This window comes from Oculina patagonica, chromosome 4 (assembly GCF_052425735.1).
Source record: "Oculina patagonica isolate OP01 chromosome 4, crgOcupat, whole genome shotgun sequence".
NCBI classification, from domain to species: Eukaryota; Metazoa; Cnidaria; class Anthozoa; order Scleractinia; family Oculinidae; genus Oculina; species Oculina patagonica.
In genome coordinates this window covers 49369311-49385091 of record NC_135761.1, presented here as the reverse complement: position 1 = coordinate 49385091, position 15781 = coordinate 49369311, and the positions used below count along the sequence as shown (strand labels likewise).

Below are 15781 nucleotides of genomic sequence, written 5' to 3'. Positions count from 1 at the left end.
AGCTTTGACACGGAATCAATATTTTAAATTCACTTCTTCGAAATAGAACCTAACACACGATAGCATACCCACTCATAATGTTAAGGACCGTGAAGGGGCAATACACAACTGATGAGAAAATTATCTACTATGAAATATTGTCTTGATGTAACATAAAATGCATGCAATCAATAATTTGTATTTTAATAAGCTTTGATGTCAATTCGAGGTACTTTTCGCATATCAGTAGAAAGATCACAACAATTTCCAAAGTTTGTTGCATAACTTTTGTCACAAGACAAAACCTATATGTCAAAATTTGTAGACCTTCTGAGACAAAATTGATAAAATAAATTAATGGCAAAGAAATTTTTAAATGGTCTTGGTTATTTTGTCCCGATGCCTTGTAGCTTTAAATTTCTTAATGAATATATTGTTTGTATAGTGTAATTAACTGAAGTAGTATTTGTTTTATTTCACTCATGCAACTGATGTTTTGTGTGAAACCTTCTTCTCAGAAAGTTGACAGGAAAACAAAAAAGACTTTCAGTTAAAAAATTAACTGAAACTTCAAAACTCAAAGTACCGGGAAATATCCCCATGTTCCATCCTTTCGCACTGAATATGTTGCTGGATTATTGACTTCTAAAAAACTGATCCTTCGGATAAATATATTGTTTAAGGTGGAAAAATCATATATAAAAACAAATTAAGATAAATTTTATCCTCAGTTTCTTTCTATACAACGTTTAAGCTGTTACATCATATACAACGCCTTATTGATCTGTAATATTAGTAAAGTCGACGTCCTATTTAAAGGGACACTGTCATCGGTTTCACTTCGAAACCTCATGAGCCTAAAGACATATGGAAACTACGAATAGTAGTCCAATTTTGTTAAAAATTACCATGCAAGTGTGCTGAAGCGATAAACAAGTGATATTGTTGTGATGCCATCAGGAGCTTTAGGCCTCAACTTAAAAAAGTCAGGCAGATTTTTTCAAGTTTTGTCCTTGTGGACTGGAAAAACACCTAAAAATTATGATGGCTCCTTTCTTGCTTCAACAACAATTTATTTTTTATCTTCATCTTGATGTACTAGGAGCATTTCATGTACGAGAAGACCTATTCGCCAACTTTAGCACTTTGTACCGAAAAGCATTAATATCCCCTTTGACAGTGTCCCTTTTACACTCTCCAAAAGGAGAATGGTGAACTGATAGACTTTTTCTTTATGTAACACCAAAATCTCAAAAGAAACAATGAAAGAAATGTACGACCACTGGCAAGGAGATTTTGCATTTTAATCTTCAATTTTATAGGCATAATGTAATAAGTACAGTAGTCACAAAACATTTTGGTTAGGTAACGGATTGAAACAGAAATAACTATTCTTATTCACTTATTTTTTCGTAAAAAGAACCAGTAACAACAAGTATAGACAGAAATAAGATAAGGGACGAGGTTTTTTTTTTCATGTTTGTTGTACTTCGATTGTTTATCTTCATGTGATATGTGTCACAGACAAACATCACGTCTAGAGAAAAACGAACGGCTCAAATCAAAATTTTAATAATTTTGTTTCGACGTTTACAGTTGCCAGAATATAATATTATTATCGGTTATGGGCAGAAACGTGTCTTCTTCATGTTTAGAAAAAGCACCCACGTCTCCAGAATAAACCCGTAACTGAATGAAGAAGTGAAATATAACTTGATTATTTCCCGGGGATTATTTGCGTTGTCAAGACTTCTAGTAAACATGCGTGGTCGATAACATCGACGTCAGTTTCTTCCAGATATTTGTAGCACCCTGCTGGCATGCTATTAAAAATTAAGGAAAGTTCTTCTCTTTTTAATTTCAATTTGCTATCTACGTAGTTACATTATTGTTTTTGTTTTAAAAATATTTCACTTCAACGTCAGCGCATTTATTTTTAAATCACGGAAACATGCAGAAGGGGCATTGACATCACGGTGCAACGCCCCACTCGCAACAAATACTTCTCGGTTCAAGAGATCAACCAGTTGACAATCAAAGTGATTGAAAAGTCGTTTCTTGGGAAATTACATTTTAACAAGGGGTGTCTCATTTCAGATTTAAACGAGCAATTACTTTGTGAATAAACTGGGTAATTTCGTGATCTTCACATTCAATTACTTCTAAATTAATAAGAATATTACCCGCTGTGAAGAGCAGAGCTAAACAAAAGAAAAATCTCCCTTCATCACGCAGGCTTAGGGATAATTTTTCAGGGGAAGATTTGTGTCATATTAAATTAAACTTTATTTAATTTGGGAATATGCACGCTTTGCCAAATACCGTAGTTTTCATAAAATTCTTTTTGACGAATAAGGCTATTTTTAAAATTCCTATTTTTCAAAGATAATTAAAATTATGAAAAGAACCTCCATGTAATTCCCTATCAATTTCAATCCGCGAAATATCATTAAACAACACGTTCTTCAAGAAATGGCCACACGATAAATTCAAATTTTATTTAGAAATTAACTTATAATACAAGAAATAGATTTTCATCAGTTTGAGGGAAGATAAAAATTTTGTAGGAAGACACCCCGTGGAAGAAAAACATTGATGCTTAACGAAAGCTCACGCACATAAGAGTTAAGTCATGCGCCAAAACTGTCACAAACACCTTTCAAATGTAAAATCACTGCTCCCTTTTCCGGCTTTAGTCTGCCTTGCAGGCAGCTCTTCTAATTACCGGCTACATAATCAACACGTTTATCACATCGGAGGAAAAGTTGATTGTCGCAAGCAGTAATTACAATTTACGACTTTTGTCATTCATAACGATTCTTCCTAAAGACACATATAAAGACAACATTGTCGCAAAACGGAAGCCAGGGGCGGAGATCGCATGAGCATTGCGTCTCCCGTACACGATTTAATGGACCTCCCTAATTCATTTGCATTAAAAGAGAAAAAAGGTCTGGAAAAGCTTTGAAACTTAATAATCATCAAGCAGTGTATGCTGATATGCCGCTGGAAGGCTATAATTATCGTATTTCTCATCTCTTGGGGTTATTTAAGAGGCTGAGCAGCACTGTTGAGTTACTGTAGACTGGAGTGCGAGGAAGGTAAACGAACGTCGACCAAAGGTAGGTAGAACTATTTTGAACACTTGTACTAAATGTTCAAGAAGGAAGCAAAATGAATTTTTCTTTTCTATATATATTCTTTGGAGCGATTTCACTAAAGACACCGTCAATATAAAACCTACCTCAAGCTTATGTAGTAAGTTACTATCATTTTTTTCTTGTCAAGTTGAAATTGTTTCACTGCGAAATCTTTCTTTAAAGAAAACGTCAGTTGAATTTAATTATTTTAATACGAAACCTGTGATGTCAGTTGGATTGGAGAGAAATGTGTTACTTTTCTTTTAATTTTTGCTGTAGTTTGTTTTAGCCAAATATCAGCATCTCAGCATGTATTTTTCAAACTTTATATTTTAATTTCTAAAATGAAGAAAAAAAATCGTTTTTAAGAAAGTGTTGTCAGTCAGATTGAAAGAAAAATTTATTACTTTTAAACTTTTCCTTGTCATTTGTTTTTGTTTTGTCCAATATCAGCATTATAACAGATATTTTTCAAACTGAATTTCAAGTTTTTTTGAAATGAAGAAAAAATATATTTGCTCTTTCCAGTTGTGTAGTAGATTTGATGAAGTCCTCTCGTGAAAATAGCTTCAAAAACCATCCTGAATCTTTCATAAAAAACTAGTTTTTATTTTGGAGCCCTTCGTGGGAGTTTGACCATTTGAGTGGTCACAAAACGTCTCTTTTGGAAGAAATTGTAAAACTTAAGAAATACTCGAAAACGATTTGAGCGAGGAAGTTATAAATCAATGGGTAATGAGAATGAAAAGGGACCGATCGAAATAAATGCCTTTATATAAGTCCCTTGATTTTGAAAGGCGGCTTCTCTTTGACCGGACAATTTATATTGGCATTCACCTCTTGAAACATACTTAGGGTGTAAAGGTGTATTCGTATGACAGGAACCACATAAAAATTCCGTTTAAAGGAAACCAGAAGGTTAGCACATAATTTTATATTGTTTATTTTTGTAACAATAGTGTGCATGTAGTGAAAGCAGTTTTCTTTAGTCAGAACGAAGTTACACCATTAATTAATGACGAATAAGCCTCGGTCAGCATGACTTGCAGTTATTTGCACTGGCGGTCAAATATTGATAACCAGAATAATTTGATGAGATGGCATGAGACTTAAATTTCCTTTCATTAGCCTTATACATGGGTAAATATCATTTTCCTATATTCGTAGAATGTGTTTCTGCTTATTATATCTTTTACTGAGATCCGTTTTATTCATAAAACTACAAGGCTTTAAAAGATCACTTGCGATTTGGTTCTTTGAATCAGACTGATATTCGCTTTAATTCATCAGAGATTTTTTCTATAAATATTGCTGTTCAGATACGGTTGTTATATAATGGTATATTAAACCAAAAAATATTGCACCTTGTTTGTGGATGAATCAGTCTGATATTAGCTTTCTCCTGCTTCTAAAATTTTAAAGATACGTTTTTCATGCGCAAATGATCATGCAATACCACAATTTATCTCATGATCGTAGCGTATATGCTTATCAGTGGAATGGTATTTTATTTCTCTGCCTGTTTGTTTTGTTTGATTGCTTTGTCCTTCCCTGTAAAAGTTAAGTAGATTGAATTATTTTTCCTTCAACAAAATTTTAATCAGTTAAGAAAATTGATTTTTTTTCAGGGAAAACTAAATTACTTTTAAAACATCAATATTGATTAACATATCAATTACAGCTATATTTGTCGTATTTTATTTATGTTGATTCCACCATCATATCTTTTTAATGTTATTAGTGACGCGACAAACATTTCAATTATAAAATTGATCAATATATTTGTCAATAGCATTAACATTTTGATTTTAACCGCAATTTTTCCCTTTTGAAATTCGATGCCTTTAACCTTTGGATATTTGCTCTTACAATAAAAGAACTGCCACCAAATTGAGTGAAATACAACAACAACCATAATAAAATAACGAAAGAGCAACAACACAGCAAATACAAAAGAATTAAGATATGGATGGACAAAAATTGAAGAAGATTGAAACGGATCGCGATATGCGTTTTTGAAAACTTTTAGGCTCAACAATTTTAAAAAATAATCTCTTTTGTTTGGGACTTTAGTTCTAATAACTAGGAGTCAGATTTGTTTGTAATGAATTTATGGGTTTATGTTATTTAGATCCGTAGGTTTCATAGCGAGTATTTGGCAAAATTTAATAAATTATACTAAACTCAGACGTGACACAGCCGCTTTAAGAAAAAGAGAATAAGCAGTTAAGCCTTCCATATTTTCAAAAAGTAGTAATTCTGATTGTCTCTTCATCTTCCGCGTTTTTTGGTTTTATTGTTTATTTTGTTTTATTTTGTTTGTGGATCTGTGGGCTAGTTACTAACTCGGTTGCTAAGCGACTTAACAACAGCGTCGGTGTATGTTATCGTGTTACGTTTACAATACTGAAATTTTGTGAAAGGCGTTAGCCTAAATGAAAAGAATTAGGTAAATCTGGGGCAGAATTCGACAGAATTTAGCCAATAAAAGAAACAATTTTTAGAAATCTCTGGGGTTTGTAACTTCATTTGTCAAATGGAAACGAATACTGTAAACCTTGTAAAACAATTTAAGTGATAATTTAATTTCTGAAAATCGCAATTTCGAAAAATTAAATTTTTAAAGAAGGTTAATAAAAATTTGCACTGACGTTAATAAATATTTTAGAGTGATAGTCCTATTAACTTTTTCAACTTTTTTAAATGTTATTGCTTAAAATATTCTAGCTGTTATGAAACTTTATGAACTATATATTTATCTCAAGGTTTCCGTACTTTTTTTCAGACACAAATCCCGATTTCATCATGCGCAGCTTCATAGTTATCGTAATCCTTGGATTTTTAGCAACTTTTACGGCCGCTGGTAAGTTTAAATTAAATCTCTTCAGAGAAACATGAGCTGGTGGTACTAAAACTATATAAAAGTAAAAATATTTTTTTGGTTGACGGGTAAACCCATTTAGATGCCTCGATTGACAGTTCACTGCAAAAACGAAGCTAACAAAATGCTCTGCCTGTTTAACAGTGTTTCATTTGATATTGCTGTTATTTATTTTAGCTCATATATTTCCTATTTAACAATAAATAAGATGTTGAATGGATTTAAGTGAAAATGAATTGTTGCAAGTTCATTGTAGAGAGGATAAAGAGTAATATTTTTTATTTGATTTGCTTGCAGCTTCTACAAAACGGGATCCCCAATCTACGAACTCATGGCGGCCTGGAAAGAAAGGTCAGAAAATAAACCTTTTAACGAGTTTTTTTTTAAGCACAAAAATACTTTCAAAATTTGTGGAGAAAAACACCAAAGAAGTAATAATAAACCAAAATTTAACAAGAATTGGTTACGACTCAGAAAGAAAAAAGTCCGTGTAGTTTGTTCGTACGGGTAAGCGTAGTTCCGGCTGAACTGTTGCAATTTTCGGTAACTCAGACGTTTTGATCTAGAATTTCATTGTCTTGGGTTGGAAGAGACTGGTCGGTTGACAGGAGCTCTCGCAAGGTTTAACATGAAAGGCTCACTGCCTTTCGAGAAACAATAGAACAAACAATAGGAACTATGGCCATAGCCCTCGAAAACAATAACAACTGCTAGACTAGCCGGGACCAGTAGAACTACAAGCTTACCGGAGCTGTGCTACACTTCTGGAAGACACTATGCACTTTGAGTGTAATATAGGGTGCCTTACCAACAACACAACAACAGATCGACAAAACTATATACATATTATGCTAGCAGTACCCAGGAAGTTTATTACATTTGAACCTGGTTATATAGACTAGCTCCCACGAGTCTCCGGTAGGTCAGTGGTAGAACGTCCGACTAGTATGCGCTTGGTCCTAGGTTCCACCGGCTCCAATTTGGGAGAACACGGAAACCTTTTTTCCAAGTTACTTGTGTTACTTTATTGATGTAAGACAATATTCGGCATTAAAGTCTGGTTTTCACTAGCGACGCAAGCACAAGCGCAGGCACAAGTTCAAGGATAAAGCTCTTATTTCACCGTGAAAACGGCTTCGACTCAAGCAAAAGCACAAGCGCATTTGCATTTATAAATATTGTAATGCGAAAGTGAAATCCTTGATTGATACTTGCGCAATATGAGTTCATTAGTTATTATTATTATTATTTTGATGCTTGTGCTTGTGCTTGTGCTTGCGCCAAGCACAAGCGCCAACCTCGTTCCCAGGGTCTCTCTCTCACCGCCCCCAAGAGCGAGAGAGAGAGAGAGAGCCTGGGAACGAGGTTGCACAAGCGCAAGGGTCAAAATTTGTCCTTTTGCGTGCTTGCGCTTGTGCTTGCGCTTGTGAGTGAAAACCAGGCTTAAATCATTCACGTATTGTTTGTTTTATCTTCTTTAACAGATGACACAAATTTGTTTGAAAGTCGACTTGAAGGTACTACAATTCGCTTTCCTGTTAGTATATCGATTTCTTGTTCGAGTTGTCCATGACTTCTTCCTATAAACGGATCCAGTTTTTGCGAAAGGCTAAAGAGGCTAATGGGCTCTTTGCAGGTTACGGTCACTTGGTCTAAAATCTGTCATGCTGGAGGGCAATGCAAGTTACGCTTTGGGACATTTAAAACAAAGGAAAGCCAAGCATGACTGGTTGGAGTCGCTTTGTTTTGAATGTTCCAGCGCTGAGCTTGTCCTCAAGCAAGGTGTTATTTTGTACCTTGTGGCCGTTAGTTGCAAAGGGCCCACTAATGAACTTACAATTGCTTGTGAAAAGCTGTTGTGTATCCATGCAATACTTTCCATTAATCTTTGCATTCATTTTTAGTGGGATAAAAAAGAATGGTCTTTTATTGCCGGAGGTGGGAGTTTTTGTCACATTTTTAGGTTTTGCCGAAAATTGTGGATGTTTTTTCCAAAACAAAGCATTTTGGCACAGCCCAATTGCAACAAATAGTTACTATGGTTACTGTGCATGTTGACCACCATAGAATACGTAGTAGAATTCGTAGAATGGGATTTTTTTTATGAAGTATTGGATATTTGTTTCATATTTTATGCAGATGATAATGACTACAACTCAAGTCCAAGCGATGTAAGCGGATGGTACGTTATTTAACTTTGTATAACACAGATTCTCTTTTTAGATCGCGTACTCAGTTTAACCATACCTTTTTAGAATACGGAACATGGAAAACAACGAACACTACTGCTTGCTTCCATACATGAATAGCTTAGGTTAGCTTAGCTTAGAGCGGTTTTCACTTGAGTGTCGAAAGTAAATTGCGTTTGCTTTGGTTTTGCATTACTACGCTCAGTGATTGGCTTAAAAATCTCGCGCCACTTTCTCAGCCAATCAGAACTGAAACCAAAACCAATCGTGACTCGCTCGCGCACGTTTTCCCGCGCTTCGTGCCGGCTGCATGTATTTGCTTCGAGTTTTGATTGGTTCACTAGATTGTCTGTGCGTTTTGTGATTGGCTAGAGTAATTTCTTTGGTTTTGGTTTTACGACACTCTAGTAGCTTAGAATAGCTTAGCTTAGTTATCATATTGTATGTGTTATCACTTTAGGTAGAAAAATACACGACAAAATTAAATGAAAGGACCGCTTTTGTTTGAAAAGTAGCATGTGTTCTGAGAAAATTTTCACAAAAGGTTCAAGTCTTGCTACAGCTTTACGATCATGCAGTCTTATGGAAAATTTAATAATCAGTTTATTTATGTTAGATAAACTAATAAACTAGTAACTGAAAAACTGTAACATAACGTAAAGTTGTTATTTGTTATTTAGGGATCTAGATGACGCGACATCACAAATCTTAGGTAAGAGAACTAAGTAACCACTCTCCAGACGACAATATTTTTATTTGTTGCCATTATCATGAAACTTATTCTTAATTATACAACATATTCAGATAAGTTTCAAAATTGTAAAATCGCAAGTTGTAAATTTAAATTCCACAAATTTCATTCGGGAAACCCAGACAAGTGGGGTGGAAGTGTATTTTTAGGTTATTTTTGGAAAAGAAAAAGAGTTTGAGCGTCCTTAACAGTCCTGATCCTTAAATATTTTACACCAGGCTAATCTGATGTTGTTTTAAATTCTTTAATGGTGGTCAAATATCAAATTAAAGTTGATAACTGACAATGTTTCAGTTGATAAGCGACTCAGTACAGTTTTTCTTTATAAGATAGGTGTTTTTTTTTTTGTTTCTCTGTTTTCTTTGCAATGTCTTACTGACTGAAATTATGTTATTTAAAAGGCTAGTTAAAGCTTTTTAAACACCTGTACTTGTTTTTCAAGTCGGTTAGATATTTCTTACAAGTCAGATTGGTATTGTCACTAAATATTCGTTTAACCCGTTTCTTTGCAGGTGATCAGCTAGACAGTGATTATAAGCGTCCACCATTTCCTGCTTCGATGCCAAGGCCGGGACGAAAAAGGTACTGAGATTACTGACCAGACAAAAAGTTGTTTATCTCCAATGACATATATTTTATTTTAGTAATACCGTTAAATTCCGGTTATAAGCCCTGGGCTTTTACAACTACGTAAGGGGTTTTGGTTGGGCTTATAAACGGAGGGGCTTATAAGAGGAATAAAAAAAAACGTTCCGAAACGAGCCACGAGAGTGTTGATCAAACTATGTTTTTAAGTTAAAAACGCACAATTAAGCAACAATTAGCCCTGTTCGCCGGTACTGTCATTCGGCAGAGGGGGCTTATAGTCGGATGTATTTTTTTGTTTCTATAGGTAGATGGGCCTATATCCGGGGGGGCTTATAAGCGGGGGAACTTATAAGCGGGGGGGGGGCTTATAACCGGAATTGTACGGTATATCAAACAATCTAGAGAGTGTTTCATCACATTTCTAAACACCGAGAAGAGAGTTGAAAGTTTGGCACGCTGCGGAGTATTTCTGACGAGCTTTGAGGGGTTTGAAAATATACTAATATGTATTATCTTAAAACTATGAAGTAAACAGAGAAATAAAATGGTAAAAACGTATGATTATTTAAACCGGATTTCGAAACCATGACCGCTTTTCTGATTTCAATTTTTTCAAAATGAATCGTAATCAAAATTTGTACAGAAGTTAATGTCTTCTATGTCTAGCAGGGCATTTGTGAAAAAACGCTTTGTAGATTACCAGTTTAAATTTTAGAATCTTTGTGACGTCAGATGAAAAACAAAAAGATTTTCTTGGGGACGATCCGCCAATGTCTAAAATCTATTTTTTTTGTCAGTAACTTTATTGCTTAGCAACAACAACAACTTCAATCTTGGACAAAACTAGTTGACACATACGCATTTCACGCATTTTTCGCAAATGACTCGACTTGCAAGCGGGTTAAAATATCTTATCCCTCTCCCCCCTACTCAATGTTGTATCTTGTGGTTTGTGGCTCGACAGGCTTTGTTTTAAATACACTAAAGCATTACCAACATTGAAATGGGGGGAAGGGGGGTTGCAAAACTGAACTCCGTTGGCTAAATAAGTGGAAATTTGCTAAGTGTTTCAACAGTTTTGTCCAAGATTGTAGTAGGTAACATGCTTTTATCTTACCATTGTCTTACAAAATCATTAAAATATCTGAGCCTGCGGTCAATATCTTATTAAAGTAAAGAAAATGTGTTCGCGTCGAAAATTTAACTAGACTGAATTGATCAAACTATCGAGACATTTATTTGTGTTTCTCTTCACTACTTTTTTCACACAGGTCGAGCTCAGATGTGTCCGAATATAACAATTATCCACCAGGTAAACTTTACATTCATGAAATACCGTTCACTATGAGCATGAGTTTCTGCCATGACTAAATGGTTTTCTCTCAAGACTCATGCTGTTTCGCGCAACTTTCTAAAAATTGTTGTGGGCGTTGTTCCAATTAGTAGTGCCGGTTTTAGTCTGACTTGGTCAGCTCACTAACTACCGACAGTCCGACTAAACGAACGAACGAACGAACGAACGAACGAACGACCTACCGACCTACCGAACGACTGACCGGCCTACCGACCCTCTTTCCGTTATTCAAAGGAGCGTTAATTAATGATTTTTTTTTCATTTGTTACGATCATTCTGAATTAGATTCTTAAATTTTTATCTATTACCTAAGTTTTAAGTATTTGAAAAACCTACGCGAGGATTTCAATGAGTTATGTCAAATATCAATGTCGTTAATTTCACGCTAAATTCTGGTTACTGTCTGAAAACATATAGCAACTAAGGAAACAATAACCTTCTTTTTTTGTGCACACTATTTTCAATCCTTTACAGAAATCCCATCTGCAATATTTCCAGTTCATTCTTGATTTCCGGAGAGCGATTCTCGACATTCCTTTTATTACTACAGCCAAAATATCTTTACAGACATTACTTATCGCGTTATCTATCTTCTCATGTCAAGAATGACTGGCAGCCAACATTACATGACATAATTTTTACTTTTAACATAATTTTAATATAGTTAAAGAAACAGAATTTTAATATATTTGTACTTAGGTTTTTTTTTTTTAAATGTATATAAATATTTTCTATTTTATATATATTAATTACGTTTTTTAGTTAGGCAGGTTAGGTGTCCACAATTAGTAGAGGGGACTTTTCCCCTCAGCTACTACTTAATAAAGTTGTTGTTGTTGTTGTTCTCAGTTAAAGATTTGCTTCCTCTCTCGCGTTAATTTCTCGCGTTACAGGAGCGTTAATTTCCTGTTATTTGTTTTCATTTGTTGCAATCATTCTAAATAAGATTCTTGAGATTTTATTTATTACCTAAGCATTATTTATAGTTTAAATAGTTGTATATTGTGTTTGAAAAAACTACGCGAGGATTTCAATGAGTTATGTGAGTATCAATGTTGTTGATTTCAGAAGTACAAAGCCAAGCAGCAGGTAACTACCCATTTGTCCGACCTGGAAGAAAAAGGTGCGCAGAGTTCATTACTTTTTGTTGTTCTTAATTTTTTGATGTTTTCTCCAAGTGAAGGATATTTGATGGTTCAAAGTACAGTAGAAGCCCGGTAACTCGATCTCGGATAACTCGAACACCCCGTTAACTCGAACAAACTCCATTTCCCTTGGATTTGGCCCCACTATTCAGTCATTTTTACTCGGTTAACTCGAACTCGGATAACTCGCAAAAATCAGTAAATTATCAATTATTAACTAGGCAAATTAAATATTTAATCGACCCCGATAACTAGAAGCCCCGCTTACTCGAACTGTTTTTCGTATTCCTTCAGAATTCGTGGGACTAGTCGCAGGGAGCAAAAATTTGGTCCCTGTGACTAGATTTTCGATGCAAAATACAAGTACACACCAGGGGACTGGTCCCCGAAGCAAGTCCCTGCGACTTGTCCCCTAGTGTGTGCCGACCTTAAGGCAATTGCGAGGTTCCGGAGGTGCCTGCCGCTAATGGGTGAAATTTCGAAATCTAAGAAGGCCAAGGGGTCATTTTTAGGGAAATTCCAGAAAAAGAAACTCTTTTATCTAACCTACTATAAATGTATAGCCTATAAAGGAACATGAAAAAATAATTATAATATGCTCAAGAATTAAGCTGAGGCGAGTGCCTCGGTTTCCCTGATATTAAATGTTGAATTTTGGTGACGTGCCCCGAATGTCGTTTCATGAGTCTCCGCACGCTTTCGACAACTTGAAGATCCTTGTACCGGTATTGATCAATTTCCTACTATGAGGAGTAAACTGAATGTACGAGTTTAGATAAAGAAGAATTAACCGATTTATTCTTCGTATTCTGTAGGAGATCGCTGATTGCTTAAGATGAAGAAGTTTCCAAATTTTAGGTAGGTCATGTTCAGTTAATTTACTGTAAACAGTTGTCAAAATCAGTGCTCAAGACTTTTTTAAAACTTTGCGTTTTTATTACAGCCCATTTTATCCTGACATCTCTGTTCTTGTTTTTAGGCTCACTGCGGACAGAAAGAAGCTTTAAATGACATTAATAGTGCTAAAATACCACACAAATGAAGATTGAAACTTTCAAAGAGTGCGGGCGTGATGTACTGAAACCTAAGAAGCGGAGTTACTGGCTTGATTGACACCAGCGCCACGCTTAGGAACGTGATGGTTGTGAACTATCTTTATGACGTGTGTAAATAAAGTTAAACGTTAAGCTTCCTTTTGTGTGATTTTTATTTGTTTATGAAGGCTTTCTTTTGCCTAACCTTACCCTTTCAACTTTCATGAAGAAAGTTCAAATGCCCAATTTATAACTCAAGTAACTTGGAAGTAATTCACGTTTGCTTTGATTTTGTTTTACTCTTCTGCCGGCTACATGTATTTACCCAAGGGAGGTTGTTTAAAGGGTGGATAACACTGTCCACCAAATAAATCACTATCCAGACAACAAACTACGCTATCCAGTGGATAGTGATTTATGTGGTAAATATTGTTATTCATCCTGCGACACAACGTACCGGGACCATGAGTTTTGATTGGCTCACTGGATTGTCTGTGTCCTTTGCCATTTGCCAGAGTGATTACTTTGGTTTTGATTTTACGAAACGCAATCGAAAATTAGAGTTGTCGTCTAAACACCAAATTAAGTAAAAATTCGCCTTTTCAAAAACACTGCGTTTATGCCTGTTCTAGTCTGAATTCGAATCAGATATCACATATTTTCTATATAAAAACTCTGGACTTTATTAGCGACGGAGTCAGATTCGGGGTCGCAATCAGAAGCGCAGAGAATAACGAACTCCCAGCTAGTGAAAATCAAGTCAACGGAGTCGTAAGCAGAGTTTCCGATTCCACTTAAGAATGCGTCGCTTATGATCCAGTGAAAATTAAATTTCGAAGTTGCAAGCAGAAAAGAAGTACGCGATGGGCCTGAGAGCTAGCAATGTGATTGGTTTTTTTCACTGGATCATAAGCGACGGAGTCATAAGCGGAATCGAAAGAAAACAAAGTTCCGATTCTGACTTTGATTCAGTCGAGCTTATTTTCACGAACGATTCCGATTTTTGATTTTCGTTAGGTCGAAATCGCTCTTACGACTCCCATTTCGACATTGACGCTAATGAAAACCAGCCTTCATGAACGCGAAGCAACTGAACGGCAAGGGATTTCCATCGCCAATGACTGTCTTGCCCCTTGGCTTCGTCTTTTGTCTCTCATCTTAGCCGACCCCTCATTTTATGCTGTGTGCTAGGGAAATTGAGAAGAAAAATATTGATCGCAGTCCGCATAAACAGCGCATAGCCAAAACACAAAATAACCTTTTAATTAGCGCACTATTTCTGAAAAGTTAAAATAAAATCAGTGATAAATATAACTCACATATGACGTATAATGTGGTGTCAACAACGAACTAAAAAAAGAGTCTAAAACACAACAAGTACGTAAGCAGCGCTGAATTATCCTTCTTCTAAAATAACTTTTCCTTAATTTCCTCGTAAACATAATTTCGTTCGTGAATAATACGACAACAAATTACATTTAAAGCGATCCCCCGCTGATTACGTCACTTTGAATTATTGTTACGATTTAAAATTTGTTTGCCAGAAATGAAGAATTATGGCGTCTAAAGCTAATGATTGTACTCATGTATTACAGCAACGAATTCGAAATCAATGTTATTTAATTTATCGGAAAAAATAACTTTTTATTTGGGAGAAGAAAGACGACCAAAAACTCACGGAAGTGAGCATCGCGTGCCGGATAAATAGATCGTACAGGAAACGTCGATAAAGGAAATTTTTCAATCTCCGAAACAGAATGTAATTTATATATTATATGAAAGAGCTCAATCATTACGATAATTGTCAATTTGTTCAATTTCTTGAGCCACTTGTTGACCTAATTAGTTGTACGTACTTAGGATAAGAGCGTTGTTTGTCTTTTCATCGACAAAAAAATGCTAATTTGTCAAACGGACGCGAACAAACGCGATTCACCGCGAATAAAGCTAGTGAGGAAAACAGTTCTCTTATTAACGCTATGCAAAATTAAAGCCCTAAATTATGACGCATTTAAGTTGTTTTTATAGAACTTATCGCCACAAAAAAAATTAAAATATACATTGTTTTTGCGAATGTCCACACTTGAATCTTTCAGAAGCAGCCGACGGTCGCCGCCGGTCACCGCCGGCAAGCTGACTTTTTCGTTATTGAAAAGAACCCGAAATTATAGCGAACTTTCGTCATGATACTTTTGGAGCTTTTTGTTTTATGCACTGTCAGATAATTTGAAATATTTAATGTTTTCTTTTTCATTTTGGCGTTAATCCTCGACAGTCGACTCACAACTCACAATGTGCAAGGATCGATTATGAATTAAAGTTTCAAAGCCCAACTACAAAATCAACAAAGTTTCATACGGGAAGGATCTACCCAAAGCCCAAGCCCTTACACTTTTATATGCTATTTTTACGGAAAAGCCGGGAAACCCTTTCTCATACCCTACAGTGGAAAAACAGCATCTATTTTCTTTTCTTTTTAATTGAGTACCCCTTAAAATACTCAGATGAATGAGCTGTAAGGTGCGTCTGCTTGAGTTTTTCTGAAAGGTCATTTTAAGTAAAGTAGAATCCCGAATTAATCGATTTATCGAGCCTCCATGGGAAACGAAAATTACTACAAGAAATCGGGAGGTTCGAGTAATCGGGGGTAAAATTTCAGAGAATGCTATAATAATAATAATAATAATAATAATAATAATAATAATAATAATAATAATAAT

General features: G+C 35.3%; 1 protein-coding gene across 2 annotated transcripts; it reads left to right on the top strand.

Annotated features, from left to right (window-relative positions):
• Positions 1–2943: 2943 nt before the first annotated feature.
• Positions 2944–13219, top strand: LOC144650399 (uncharacterized). 2 transcript variants are annotated; one of them, XM_078510067.1, is made up of 11 exons: positions 2944–3101; positions 5905–5982; positions 6298–6351; positions 7485–7517; positions 8140–8182; positions 8870–8901; positions 9453–9522; positions 10800–10840; positions 11951–12005; positions 12843–12882; positions 13005–13219. In XM_078510067.1, exons 2-10 carry the CDS (start codon positions 5925–5927, stop codon positions 12859–12861), a joined length of 405 nt encoding a protein of 134 aa, XP_078366193.1. In that variant the 5' UTR covers positions 2944–3101; positions 5905–5924; the 3' UTR covers positions 12862–12882; positions 13005–13219. The 2 variants fall into 2 exon arrangements, with proteins under 2 accessions (XP_078366193.1, XP_078366192.1); XM_078510066.1 differs by having other exon boundaries at positions 12843–12885; positions 13007–13219.
• The last annotated feature ends 2562 nt before the right edge of the window (positions 13220–15781 follow it).